General features: G+C 43.5%; 1 protein-coding gene across 4 annotated transcripts in view; it reads right to left on the bottom strand.

Moving 5' to 3' along the window:
* The window catches only part of parp2 (poly (ADP-ribose) polymerase 2), a 17418-nt gene extending 2347 nt beyond the window's left edge, over positions 1-15071 (bottom strand). For 2 of the 4 annotated variants that reach the window (XM_061693866.1, XM_061693868.1), the window contains exons 1-14: positions 14893-15071; positions 13504-13716; positions 10723-10911; positions 8135-8205; positions 7975-8025; positions 7810-7906; positions 7654-7729; positions 7471-7573; positions 6526-6679; positions 5850-5988; positions 5703-5766; positions 3442-3579; positions 3230-3357; positions 3058-3157 (exon numbers count right to left, since the gene is read on the bottom strand). In XM_061693866.1, the coding sequence (XP_061549850.1) occupies positions 3058-3157; positions 3230-3357; positions 3442-3579; positions 5703-5766; positions 5850-5988; positions 6526-6679; positions 7471-7573; positions 7654-7729; positions 7810-7906; positions 7975-8025; positions 8135-8205; positions 10723-10911; positions 13504-13716; positions 14893-14962 (1593 nt within the window). In that variant the 5' untranslated portion in view covers positions 14963-15071. Of the gene's footprint in view, positions 2483-3057; positions 3158-3229; positions 3358-3441; positions 3580-5702; positions 5767-5849; positions 5989-6525; positions 6680-7470; positions 7574-7653; positions 7730-7809; positions 7907-7974; positions 8026-8134; positions 8206-10722; positions 10912-13503; positions 13717-14892 lie in introns of all 4 variants that reach the window. The other 2 variants (XM_061693869.1, XM_061693867.1) reach the window with 2 other exon arrangements.

The raw sequence follows: 15071 nt of genomic DNA, 5'->3' as shown, positions 1-15071 counted from the left end.
CAACGAAAACAGTTTAAATGTGAAAACAACAACACACAGTCAGTTGCGCAAAGACCTCCGCCAGGGCAAGACAGTCCTAACAAGGCAAAACAATCCAAACACCAAATAGTACACTTTCATAAATACACAGGCCTGAATTATATAATTAGCTTCTATATTGTTAACATACAAACAACCTCCTTGGTGGAGGTAAAACTATTTATCATGTACACTGTTGAGTTATTATTGTGCTTGGTTACCTCTGCCAATGCGCTTTTTCTTTCTTTTCTTTTTTTTTATTCGAGTGACACTTCATGTCAGCAGTTTAAGATGGAACATACAATATTCTAGATATGTGTAAGTAAATACAATAACAAAGTAAAAAGTAATGCATAAAATACATAAACAAAATAAATTGGAAGAATACTACTGAAATACTGCAGAACAAAATTTAAAAAAAATTCTTAATGTAAAAAAACACAACAAAATGTTTTTAATGAATCCAAAAAATATGAATAACAAAATACTGCAAATCAAATAATGCAGTACATACATAACACAAAATCAAAATGTATATATAAATAAGAACAAATATGTAAAGTAAAAATCTATATACATTTCAAATAAGTCAAATAAAAGACAAAATACACGAAAATAAATGCATGAATAACAAAATTGCTATTGTAATCCACTCTAACAATGCGCATGGGGGAAAAAAAAATATTTATAAAACTATTCTATTCAAGTTTTTTTGCACTTGTTATATAAAAAATAAAAATCATTTTTGAAGACAGTTCTAAAAGATTAATTGCAGATGAATTGTACTTAAAAGTTGGATACAACTGAACTGCACTTAACACATGTACTGTACTTTATTTAAAAAAGTTGAAGTGAATATCCATCCATTCATTTTCCCAGCCGCTTCTCCTCACTAGGGTCGTGGGCATGCTGGAGCCTATCCCAGCTATCATCGGGCAGGAGGCGGGGTACACCCTGAACTGGTTGCCAGCCAATCGCAGGGCACATACAAACAAACAACCCTTTGCGCTCACATTCACACCTATGGGTAATTTAGAGTTTTCAAATAATGTGCATGTTTTTGGGACGTGGGAGGAAACCGGAGTGCCCGGAGAAAACTACGCAGGCACGGGGAGAACATGCAAACTCCACACAGGCGGGGCCGGGGATTGAACCCCGGTCCTCAGAACTGTGAAGCTGACGCTCTAACCAGTCGTCCACCGTGTGAAGTGAATATCCATCCATTCATCCATCAATTTTCTGAGCCGCTTCTCCTCACTAGGGTCGCGGGCGTGCTGGAGCCTATCCCAGCTGTCATTGGACAGGAGGCGGGGTACGCCCTGAACTGGTTGCCAGCCAATCGCAGGGCACATAGAAACAAACAACCATTCGCACTCACATTCCTACGGGCAATTTAGAGTCTCCAATTAATGCATGTTTTTGGGATGTGGGAGGAAACCGGATATGTAAAATAGAAATATATATCGGCCACCGTGTGAAGTGAATATGTAAAATAGAAATAGACATATAATTTAAATAATAATTAAATACAAAACTACATACATAAATAACAATGCAATTGTAAGCCATTGTAACATTATGCAGTTTGAACATTAATGGCCCAGTAAAGTCATTAAAAAAAATTTTTTCTAAATACATTCAATATGTTTGAAAGTAAGTGCTGAAAACGTGTAAAGACTGAGAACAATTTAATACTTAATTTGAGATATAGCATGAAACTTTTTTCCACCGTTTCAGTTGTCTGGGTTTTTTTTGGGCAGGGCTAAAACGGTCAGGGCACAACATGAGTCGCCTCTCCCCCACTAAATAAGTACCAAGCGCGTTTATTCCATGCAGTGGCCATTCGGCATAATTGCCACTTCCTTATTCATAATAACTAGTACAATGTGCAGTTAGCCATCACACTGTGCCTTCAATAAAAAATAAATAAATAAAATAAAACATCTTCCGTGAAATGTCGTATGTTTTGTGTTATTTGGGCTACAGTGTTTCTGCTGTCTCCCCCACGCACGGCGCGTAGCGAGGCAGCGGCGAACCAAGTATGATCCGCCGCTCCCGCAGCCCCATGCCGGCAGCTAGAGTTGCCGCCAGTGGTCCGCTGCAACGGCATTAGGGCCATCAGCCTCACAATTGCTGCCCGTAACGTCGTTGGGCGAGGAGGGGGGGGGGGAAATCATCCAGGGGGAGCGCGGTGCACGCACTACTGTGGCCGCATATAGTGCACACTTTGGCGGCCACAGCAGCACGATTAATGGAGCGCTGAATTTCAATGGAGGCAAAATTGTCGCATTATGCCGAGGCTCAGAGGTTGCCTGGCTGCCACAGATTCCCTCTCTGCGGCGCGTGTGCAATGTGCATTGGCGCTGGGAATTCTTAACCGGGAGAGAAACCACCTATTAGATTGACAGCTGAAAGTTCCAGGGAGGCGGGGGTTTCAGAGCATTCAGTGACACGCCCACAGCATCTGGAAGTTGAAAGATTGTCTCAATTCTTACCCTTATGAAGCCTGATTTTATATACTTTGCGATTTTTTTTTTTTTTATTCATTCAAATTTGGCAGGCTTATTAACAATACTCTTCTGTGTGTCAAATTTACAGGATATTTTCCTGGCTGGTTGAATGGGCCTTTAACACAGCACTTTAATAAAGGAAAATAAAACCCAAAACACTAATAGATTAAAATTTATTACACTTAAGTTCAATAAAAATTGTACCTAAATCAAATTTTTGACAAAGAATGAGTTTATTAAAATGTATTACACTTAAGTTCAATACAAATTATACCTAAATCATTTTTAAAAAAAACAGTTCTAAAAAATACAGTTAAATACAACTGAACTGTACTTAACAAATGTACTGTACTGGATGAACCCCCCCCCCCCAAAAAAACCACTCATTTGATTCAGTGATTCTTTCGTGTACCACTAGAGGGAACACACGTACCACACTTTGAGAATCACTGTCCTAGATGGTAGTCGTTCACTCATCAATTCCACTAAAGCTTTAGCGGAGGTCTGTGCTCAACATTACTTTTCCTACCATGTAACCTGTGACAGGAGCTTCAGGTGGCGCCACTCTGAGCCCCTGGCTGAGGATGCCCACCCAGTTGGAGAGACGGGACCCGTGCCACAGCAGCATCCTGGCAAAAAAAAAATGAAAAGAAAAAAGACATTCATGGTTGTAGACGGCCATCGGTTTAGTCCATCCAGACCTGTTGTGCATGTCCGACAGGAAGTGGCTGCTCTCGCCGTCGCGGTCCATGGCGAAGATGTCCAGCACGCTCATGGTGTAGTCGCAGTGCGTAGAAGCGTGAGTGGACTGCAGGTACTTTTCGATCACCTTCACGTGGAAAAATGAAAAAAAAAAAAGGCAAATCCATCAATGACAAACAGGTGGAAATGCATTCCAACTCAAAATGCAGACCTTGTATTCTTGGCTGAGGGGGTCCAGGGGGTCTAGCAGACAGTTGAGGGAGCGGTAATGGCGATCCAGAGGATGCTCGTCGTGGTCGTCGCTGGTGCTCTCAACCATTTTTACCGCAACCTGGATGTCCCTCAGTGCCTGAGCATGGCATATTAAAAAGGGATTTTTATGACCTTTGAATAGGGCTGCACAGTATCTATGGAAGATGTGATCGATGGTATAAAATTGGCCTACGGTAGAGATTTGGACTGTACCGACTGATTGCGATAATGCCTGTTAATAACGTGATTGTATCTACCTCAGAGTGAAAAAGGCTTCAAGCACGTCTGACCACAGAGTTTCTGCCTGCCAGTACAGTTTTAAACCAGTTCCGAGCTGGTTAAAAAAACTTTGCGTCCACATCGAACTGTCACAATCCTTCCTGCTTTCCTGACTGCTCGGGAACTACCGGGAGAATGGTAGACGCTAGAGATGTTGGGATCGCACCAGATTCTGAGTCAAGTCAACAGATTTTGAGGATCGGCCTATCTGAATCTGATACGATATGATTTCTTCCATAATAGACAATACATTTACAGTACAGTATATTGTTATTTAGAAGCGTGTGCCTTAATTAAATGTATAATAACGAGTACATGCAGCTGCGTAGTTCGTTGCTTTGTGCTTGACTCCACTTATCTACAAACAACACGATTGCTTCGACATATTCAACCAATGGGGCAGAGGTTTGCTTGTCACAAAACAATTCACACTCGTTAGACTTCTATTTGAAGGTGAGTCCTTTATTATGTCAATTTTGGGGACATGCTCCTTGCAACCTGAGGTGTTACAGTGACTCCCCCGCAACTTGATAGGCCGCTTTTTTCCAAGCAGCCCTGCTGTGCGAGACAACCACTGGAAGACGCCTACTGGACCATAACCTAATTAGCAGCTTCCCGTCAAATCTGGCTTCCCATCTTCAAAAAGACTCCTTTCTTTCTTTTGAAGACAGCAACCAAAAGGTGGGATCCTCTCTCCGAAAAGACCAAGCTGGGACAGATCGACAACGGAACGCAAATACACCAAAGAACATTCAAACATGCACCCAAGGCGCCACACATTGGCGTTTGAGAGTACTGCAACCCGGGATGGTTGTTTTATAACTGAAGATAAAATGTCCTTTTTGATATTTCACGAATTCTGCAGAAATATTTCAAACGTATGCCTTGATGTTAGTGTTAGTGTGTCAACTTTACAGGTGCAGCTGCGAGACTTTGAGAACCCCAAACAGCATGAAATGTGATTGAACCATATACAGTTGATTTGCCTAGACTTAAATTGAAACAATCATTCTATATGCTTGATCTATGAGGGAGAATACAAACTTAGGAGCATTTTATATTAAGAGATGATTTTTACACCATTATTATGGCTAAACTGCAGACTGAAATTCAAGTCAATGGGTGTGGTCTTCTCCAACCTTCTCTGTCCCTTAGACACGCCCCCTGGGTATTTAGCCCTTGAATCCCGCCTCTCTCGCTCGCTTTCGTGTCTCTCTTGGCTTGGTTTTTCCTCTGGCTTGCTTTGGGTGACCTCAGCACGACTCGCCCTTCCCCTTTCTTTTGTTCAAAACACGGGGCTCGGCAAACGCGATCCTCGGGAATGGAGATCTGGCTTCCTAGCCTCCGTGGATCCTAGCCTCCGTGGATCACTGCTGCTAAGCCTACAGAACAGTTGCTGCTAAGGTACCAGATACGCTCCCAGCCAAACGTGAGTTCTCTGAAGTTCTCAGATCCAGAAAACCGGCAGGGATAGAAACGGTCATAACCTCCCAAGGAAGCGTGATGAACAACAACAATTTTTCTTCTTCCGACTCTTTTGTTTGTTTTGAGTTTAATAAGAAGACCTCTGTCACTCGTATTCCGTAAAATGTAGCAACCTTTAGATTGAGACTGACAAAAGGTTTGTCGTTGCTTTTCCTACATTTTATATATATAAAAAGTGACGTGGTGTCCTTTACAAGACAAAATTAGTTTGATTTTAACGGTAAAAATGTAAATCCGACTAAACCGGAAGCAGCGCTGCTTCGACAAAGGTATTTCTTAAATAAATTACGTTTTATCCAAACGCCAATATATGCTACATCACAATAGGCTTTTTTTTAACTTCCTTAAGACCACTGATCAAATCTAAGACTTTTTATTGATTAAATGTGACTCCAAACATACACTTTTAAGCACCGGCAAAACATGACTAATCGCACACTGAACTCAAAACGTTACCTCTAACAACTCAATCTTCTTTTTCAGCTCATCTTCTGTCCGAATGAGAGGTGGCGTTTTTAACCTTGAGGGAGACAGAGGATAAATGTTGAAAAAAAACAAAAACGCTGTTACTACAATAAAGTTTATTATTAGTATTCTTCGCACCCAAAGTCATGCGGGATACGTGTGTAGAACTGGTTGCAGGCTTCCACCAGCTCACGGCCACCATCTTTCCTCTTCAGACACGCCTCAATCCTCTTGAGAGCCGTGTAGCCGGCACTGATCTGCTCCAAGGTAAGTTTGCCTACAGTAGAACACGAAAGACTAAAATAAGCATACATTGAGATAAAAAAAGCAGCAGAGTATGTGGAAATTCTACATGAATATCCATCCATCCATTTTCCGCACCGCTTTTCCTCACTAGTGTGGCGGGCGTGCTGGAGCAAACACCAGCTATCTTTGGGACAGAGGCGGGGTACACAATGAAACTGGTCCCCAGCCAGTTGCAGGGCACATAGAAACAAACAATCATTCACACTCACATTCACACCAACAGGCAATTTAGAGTCTTCAATCAACCTTCCATGCATGTTTTTGAGATGTGGGAGGAAACCGGAGTACCCGGAGAAAACCCATGCAGGCACAGGCAGAAGATGCAAACTTCACTCAGGCGAGTCTGGGTCCTCAAAACTGTGAGGCAGATGTGCTAACCAGTCACCCACTAGCTGAATAATAAATGCCATACACTGTATATGGACTTAAATGTGAGCAATAGCAAGAAAAGCGTTGTATGTGTATGAAAGGTACCTATAAAGTGCAGATGCAATTGTTTTGGACTGACCAAGAGGAGCCTTGCGAGTGTCAAACTTCATCTCCAGCACCACCTCCTCCATGGCTTTGACGTCACAGATGAGCTCCAGCAGAGACTGGACCGTCACGTTCAGCTTGGAGGTTTTCTTTGGCGCTTTGGCAACTTCCGCGGTCTGCTTCTCCTCCTGCATACAGGAAAATAAACAGGGTGGAAAGACCTGACGGGCATGAGGACACTTGTATTTAGTGAGCCTCGTGGTGCAGAAACCTTGGCTCTTTGTGCTTGAATCTACCTTGAAAGAAAATAAAAAAGGAGATTTAAATACAAAAAAAGATGGGGAAAAAAATGAACAAAAAAAGAACAACATAAGAAACAAATGAATCATAAAAAGGAAAATTGGAAAAAATTATTTTAAAATGAAAAAAATGCAAAAGTGGAACAAGAGGAAAAATGGGGGAAAATGAAAACAGGGGAAACAGATGCAAATGTTAAAAAAGACGAAAGGGTAAAAAAATATCAAAAAGAAAAAAATGGGAAAAGGGAGAGTAAAAAAGAGAAAAATAAAATGAAAAAGGGGGAAACAAACAGTTTCAAGAAAAAAATGGGAAATTGGGAAAAATTGGAGAAAGTAAAAAAAAAAAGAAAAAGGGGGAAAGAAGAAAAATAGGAACAAATAAAAAATTCATATTAAAAATAAGGAAAGGGGACAACGGGTAAACTCAAAGCAAATGAATGAAAATAGTAATAAGCAAAAACCCTTGAAAATGGCAAAAGAGAGAAAAAAGACAAACAAATAACGATGAAAAATGAGAAAAAGGGGTCAAAAAAGAAATTATTTTAAAAGGGATAAAGCCAGGTGACATTAGGATAAAAGTTGGGGAAAGTAAAATAAGGAAAAAATAAAGGCAAAAGCGGGTAAAATACAATGAAAATGCTATGTAAAAGCTTAAAAGAGAGTAAAAGTAGATTTTCTACTTTTGAACTTGTGCTGTAGTCCATGTAGACCATGTCGTATTTTCCAACCACCTTCTCAAAGCCCGCTCTGTGTTCCCACTCATTTTTGGTCTTGTCAAAGAATCTGAAGACAAAAAAACAACAACAATTAAAAATACAAAATTCCACCCGATGAAAAGACAAACGAGTCGGCCATCGTCTCACTTCTTCTTGAAGATATCTTTGGCCTTGAGCAGATCTCCACCGCAGGATGTCAGGCTGGACTGACCCACTTTGCCCACTGGGGAATACCAAAGAGTCTATAAACCCATACCCCCCACAAAAACGAGCCACTATGCGAGCGCACCACCAGGCACTCACCTCTGCCCCACCTCATCCACACACTAAACACCTTGGCCGCGTCATCCTCAAGCAGTTGAATTAGGTAATATTTGTTGTTGTTGAACTGAAGGTTGGTCTGCAGAAACAAAATAAAATAAGTCTGTTTGTTTGCACATATGTTCACCTTCAAACAAAGCAATTTACTTGGTTCATCATCACGTCATAAACGTCCGCTCCTTCGCTGTAAATGTGAGCCTAACCGGAAGACACAAACATAGTGACACAAAGCAGCCTGCACACACTAACCCCGATCCAAACCCTTCTCAGCATAAAATTTAAGCGTCTTTCAAGACAGCAGCGGTACCTTCCCAAGCTTGGCTTTGCATTCCGTGTCCACTGGAGCTTTTCCCTTCATGACCACAGTCTTCACAACTTCTGGAGTGAGAATGAAACACACCTTTGATTTGAGTATGCCTGCGCCAGGTGCAGGAATCAAACTCGCCATTCATTTCACACGCCAGATGTGAAAAACTCAAAATTTCGTACATGCACAAAAGGTGATGGAATCAAACGCATTTCTAGTTTCATAAGGACAAGCCAGGTGTGACAATCAAACATAACTTGGATTTCTTATGTCGTGCGTAAGAGGTGTAGGATTCAAAGCAATGTCTAGTTTAAGATTCAAAAGTACCTTTGATTTCATACTTGCACGTCAGGTAAAAACCTTTGTTTTCACACGCATGTATACAAGCATGCGCGTTGTAGGGGGGGTCTGTGGGGGATAACCCAGGTCCCCCGCAGAGATTTTTTTTTTTTTAATTTTAACTTAAATTAAGCAATCTGGAAGACTCTGAACAGAGTACACCCATCCATCCATCCATTTTCTGAGCAGCTTCTCCTCACTAGGGTCGCGGGCGTGCTGGAGCCCATCCCAGCTATCATCAGGCTGGAGGGGGGGTACACCCCGAACTGGTTGTCAGCCAATCGCAGGGCATATACAAACAAACAACCATTCGCATTCACAGTCACACCTACGGGCAATTTAGAGTCTCCAATTAATGCATGTTTTTGGGATGTGGGAGGAAACCGGAGTGCCCGGAGAAAACCCACGTAGGCACGGGGAGAACATGCAAACTCCACACAGCCGGGGCCGGGGATTGAACCCGGGTCCTCAGAACTGTGAGGCTGACGCTCTAACCAGTCGCCCACCGTGCCGCCCTCCATTGAGCAAACGGGAACAAAATTAACGTAATAAGCGCATTACTACACAAGCTGCACAGCCACAACCCACTCCAAGACTGGCTAGCCACACACGTTGGAAGTAGGCATGGGACAGTATCAGGTTTTGACGGTTTGATAACCTTGAGCAATAATACAGCGGTATTGAAATGAAAGCTCTAAAATCTTTTTTTTTTTTTTCCCCGCTTATCCGAGGTTGTGTCGTGGGGGCAGTAGCTTTAGCAGGGAAACCTAGACCATCTTCCCAACCACTTCAGCCAGCTCCTCCATGGGGACACCCAAGGTGGTCCCAGGCCAGCCGGGAGACATAGTCTCTGGAGAGACTCCGTCGGAATGTGAGCAAAGTTCTGCTGGAGGTGGGAGTTGAAACTCCTTCTGACAGGGGATTCTGCCAGATGATCTCAGCAGACCTTCACAATATGTTTTGGCCTGCCAGGTCGGACCGGCATCTTCCCCCACCATCGGAGCCAACACACCACCAGGTGGTGATCAGTTGACAGCTCCGCCCCTCTCTTTACCAGAGTGTCCAAGACATGCGGCCGCAAGTCTGATGACACGACCACAAAGTCGATCATCGAACTGCGACCTAGGGTGTCCTGGTGCCAAGTGCACGTGTGGACACCCTTATCCTTGAACATGGTGTTCATTATGGATAATTCGTGATGAGCACAGAAGTCCAAAAACAGAACTCCGCTCGGGTTCTGATCGGGGGGGGGGGGTTTCTCCCAATCACGCCCTTGCAGGTCTCACTGTCATTGCCCACGTGAGCATTGTAGTCCCCCAGCAGAACCATGGAGTCCCCAGCGGCAGCTGTCTCCAGCACCCCCGACAAGGACTCCAAAAAGGGTGGGTACGCTAAACAGTCAGGACGAGTCCCTCCACCCGAAGGCGGAGGGAGGCTACCCTCTCGTCCACCGGGGTGAACCCCAATGTACAGGCGCGGGGCCGAGGGGCAATAAGTATACCCACACCTCCTCAGCACCTCTCACCGTGGACAACTTCAAAGTGCAAGAGAGTCCAACCCCTCTCAAGAGGACTGGTACTGGAGCCCAAGCTGTGTGGAGGCGAGCCCAACTAGATACCGTCGTCACAGGCTGTTTTGTACTCCTCGAACGCTGGCAACTAGATCCATTCCACACATCCACCATCCACACACAGATGTAATTTCTGAATATTACTCCGCGGTGGACTAATATGCGAGCGCATTGGGCTGAGGTTCTGCTATCCTGCTTTGGATAAGTCACAGGAGTTGACGAGACCAAAAAAACACTTCCGCCACTTCTGCTGTTAAGAAGTAGCAAAACTTTTACTCTGTTACAATGATCTAAAAGTCACTCGCTACATTTCGCTACCCTGACTGTGTGGAGTTCGCATGTTCTCCCCGTGCCTGCGTGGGTTTTCTCCGGGCACTTCGGTTTCCTCCCACATCCCAAAAACATGCGTAAATTGGAGACTCTAAATTGCCCGAAGGTGTGACTGTAAGTGCGAATGGTTGTCTGTTTGTATGTGCCCTGCGATTGGCTGGCAACCAGTTCAGGGTGTACCCCGCCTCCTGCCCGATGACAGCTGGGATAGGCTCCAGCACGCCCGCGACCCTAGTGAGGAGAGGCGGCTCAGAAAATGGATGGATGGATGCTCAATGGAGTGATTGTAAGTGCATCAGTGGCTGTGTCTATCCTTGCAAGCGCGCTCAGGTGTGTGAATCTAACGCACCTTCGCTCAGCGTCTCTTCCTTGAGTCTCTTGTCTGCGGTGCTGCTGGCCTGGCTCTTGCCTCGTTTCCTCTTGCCTTTGGACAGCTGCTCCTCGCTATCCTCTGCTTCCTGTTTCACCACCATCGGATCCCCGTTGGGAGCACTTGGGTCTCCCCCAAGTGCTCCCAACGAAAGTTCATCAGAACTTTCTGGAAACATCATACAACAAACAGAGTGAATATTTTAAACCTTACATACTGTTCAGGGTTTCCCATATATACATTTATTTGTGGTGGGCCACAACAAGTGAACTTTGGCAGCCACTAATAGATTTTGCCTCTATCTGTTCGTCCTCGCTGTGAATATATTGTGTTATTACACGCCGGTCAGTAGGTGGCGTTATTTATTGCCCCTGCCAAGACGCGTAGCTTGGTCTCCCAGAGAAGAAAAGGTTCAAGACAAAGCGCGCAGGCAGCTGCCTGCAACGCTGCCAGCGTGAATCGTGAGGGACACAAAGAGACGAAGGTAAGAACAAAGGTAATCAATGCTATTACACACAAAAAAACCTCAGTACAAATATGTCGCCAAACAAGTCCTGAAGTTCGAACAGGTACAATTTCTGTTATATGATGCTCTCTCTCGGCGGCACGGTGGACGACTGGTTAGCACATCTGCCTCACAGTTCTGAGGACCAGGGTTCAATCCCCGGCCCCGCATGTGTGGAGTTTGCATGTTCTCCCCGTGCCAGCGTGGATTTTCTCCGGGTACTCCGGTTTCCTCCCACATCCCAAAAACATGCGTGGTAGGTTGATTGAAGACTCTAAATTGCCTGTAGGTGTGAATGTGAATGGTTGTTTGTTTATATGTGCCGTGCGATTGGCTCGCGACAAGTTCAGGGTGTACCCCGTCTCTCGCCCGAAGATAGCTGGGATAGGCTCCAGTACACCCGCGACCCTAGTGAGGCTATGCGGTACAGAAAATGGAAGGATGGATGGATGGATGGATGGACGCTGTCTCTCTGCTAACGTAGCTTGAAGCTAAACATGGGCATAGACAGTAGTAACTTGCGCTATGTTTGTTTTGCATAGAGCGGTTCTAGATCAATATTGAAAAAAATCACTAAAAAGCCTCATCCCGAGGACACGCCAACCTTCTGTAGCATCTGCTAGTTCGGAAGCAACAGGTGAGATTTAGCACTTAACACAAGGCTAATTTATTTTCTCCTTTGCCTTTACCGCTGCATCAGCGAACTGTGAACAGCCAACTACTGCATTTGACCCAAAGTGGCTCAGTAAATACTCAGTAAATTTAGTAGCTACATTATATCTTCAGTTATTATTCACCATGTTTTTTTTGTTTTTTTTTCCTGCAGAATGCACAAGCCGACAGCTACGAAAGGCCCAGGAATGAGGGCTTTGTTGAGTTTGGAGCAGAAGTTTACAGAAAAGACTACTTGGAATGGCCGGCATATCATCACAGAGCAACACAAGGACCAAGGATCGCTCACACTCACTTTTCAACAATGACTAGCATAAGACTAGCACAATATATCGTTTCAGAATCATCAGCGCAATGTACGTATGCGCAATAGCCACATCACAGGGTCCTGCAAAGCGTTGGTGTAATGATATGCAGTCAATCAACTATAATATTAATAAATGACCATCAGAGGGACCTGGTTGAACATACTAATTAGATTAGCACTGACGTTACGGTAATACGACCCATAAAACAGCACACATGGAGAGCCTCGCGTTATATACTTTTTTTTGTATGATAATTATTAATGAGGACACGGGAAAAAATTACATGCCTACATTTACTGTATCTCTTCAGAATGTGACGAACGAATGGATGTCACAACCGATTACACTTGGGAGGAGGGGGGAGAGCCATGGCAGTATTGAAGAGACAAACTTCAGGTGTACACAACAACGTTTATCTTAAACTAATGCACTCAAATCTAGAAATACTCATGCATATGTTAAAACATAGGTGAAAAATAACGGATTGATTAAAAACAAATGAATAGTGTTAGGGATGTGCAAATGACTACAGTAGAACTAGGCATGAAAAGAAATGATTTTAACTTTATAGCTGGCTGGACTGCTGCTCAATACTACAGTGCATTTCGCTTAATCCCGTTTATAATCCGGTGCGCTTTATGTATGAAAATAGACCCATTCATTGATAGTGCGCTTTATAATCCGGTGCGCTTTTTAGTCCGAAAAATAGGGTAATAGCCTGTCTCAACCCTAAAGTCACTGACGGTGTAGTGGTACATTGCCTGACTTCGGTGCAGGCAGTGTGGGTTCAGTTCCCACTCAGTGACGGTGTGAATGTGAGTCTGAATGGTTGTCTGTCTCTGTATGAGCCCTGTGACTGACTGGTGACAAGTTTGGGGTGTAGTCTAGTAAGATTGGATAGGCTGCCATGGCCCTGAATAGGATAAGCGGTGTCGAGAATGGATGGATGATCAATCCTGAATCAATGTTTCCGAAAAAAGGTCAAGTGTATCTTTTTGTTTTACATCACTCATTTTGGGATAAAAACTATCAGTAGTTTTAATTATTCAAGGTCAAAAATCAACAGATGCATGTTTTGGGGCGACCTGTGCAAAAGTGGTGGCATCCCTTCTTTCCACTGTCCCATATAAAATACACACCAAATTTGATTTTATTTTTTTGTGTATTTTGGGTCACTTTCGGCAAATTAATCCAAGTTCAGGTTGGAAGAATGACACTGAGGATACGTTTATGGCTGTCAAATGTATAATAAATGGATGTTAAAGACACCCTCACCTCCTTTTAGCGTCTGCGAACGGATCTTCCTCTTGTACTTAGTGACGGGGTTGACCTGGACCATCTTCTTCAGGTCCACCTGGTAGACCGACCCTGAACCCAAAGTCAGGGATATGTTGGTTTTCCTCGAGGCGAGGGCCGAGTCCAGCAGGGCGCAGTCGGATGGAGAGTACGCCTCCCACTGGCCTTCATCGCCCTGCCACTGCCATACTACTGACATAGCACATAACACCTTCGTTAGCCGGGCAAAGAATATTTATTGCTATCTTAACAACATAGCCAGGCGAGGATTTTATTTTTTATTTTTGGTACCTTCGTGATATAGCCAGGCATGGAACCATTTTCAGGTACATTAATGATTTAGCTTCACATTTATGGCCTGGCTGTAGAATGAATTTTTTTTGGTACAGTAATCAGTGAGCTGGATGAGGAACCAATTGAGGTACCTTCATGGCTTAGCCAGGCAATTAACCATTTTTAGTACCTGTATGAAATAGCCAGGCAAGGAACCATTTTAAGTACCTAAATGATTAAACTGGCCAGGAAATCACTTTTAGTACTTTCATGACATAGCCGAGTTGGGAACCACTTTAGGTACTTTCAAGACAAAGCTGGACATGGATCTATTTTAAGAACCTTCATCGCATAACCACGCAAAGAACCATTTTTGGTACCTTCATGACGTACCCAAGCAATGAACCATTTTAGGTACCTTCATGGTTAAACATGACATCGCTGAGTAGCAAAACATTTTAGGTACTTTAATAGGGGCTTTGAGTTCCTTGTAGCAAAAGGTTCCTGTGAGCCATGTGGTTTATTTCCATTGCACTTCCAAGTTCAGGGCAGCTTAAGCAAATGAGGCTGATGGTGCGCATTACTGACACCTACTGGATGTAAAAAAAAAAAAAAACCGCTGTCATTTCAAGACTTCAAGTTGTCTTATTTTATATCTTAATCTAAGTTCTAAATATATTTGATATCTTTAAAACCTGACCCATTATTTGTCCACGTGGGGCAATTGTGAACTGCTTCTCATTTGCAATGACAACATGGCTGCAGTCTTTGAGGCAGGGTGTTTTATTATATACAGGCACGTCTCAATAAATTGGAACTACCAACGTCATAATTATAATAAACGTCATGGAGAGTGTCCATTCAACCCCAATTCCTACTATTTTGAACGCGTTGTAGGCCATTGTGTTCACGATAAACAAGTTTAACACCAACACTAAGAGCTCCGCCGACATAACTAGTCATATAAAACATCACATATTTTCATTTAATATGAATGCATCAATGAATGTAACATGTTAACGCCAGTTAAGGGTCTTTGTGTACCCCGGCGTTAATGCGCTACCGGTCTCGTCGGGCACACAAACGAGCGCTCACCATTCTCAGACTTGCTTTCTTCATTTTGTGGCAAAGTTCTGCTTTTGGAACTTCTTGTTGACCGCCTCATAACGGTTAGTAAAATTTACTATTATTAATCAAACAATATGAGTTCCGAACTGCGCAGCGTAAACAAAACCCGTTGAGTAAAAAGTGGGCGGGAAACTTCCACTTCCGAG

This window comes from Phycodurus eques, chromosome 13 (genome assembly GCF_024500275.1).
Source record: "Phycodurus eques isolate BA_2022a chromosome 13, UOR_Pequ_1.1, whole genome shotgun sequence".
Lineage (NCBI taxonomy): Eukaryota > Metazoa > Chordata > Actinopteri > Syngnathiformes > Syngnathidae > Phycodurus > Phycodurus eques.
Note: the sequence above shows the minus strand (reverse complement) of the source record. Positions and strands in the feature narration are given on the sequence as shown.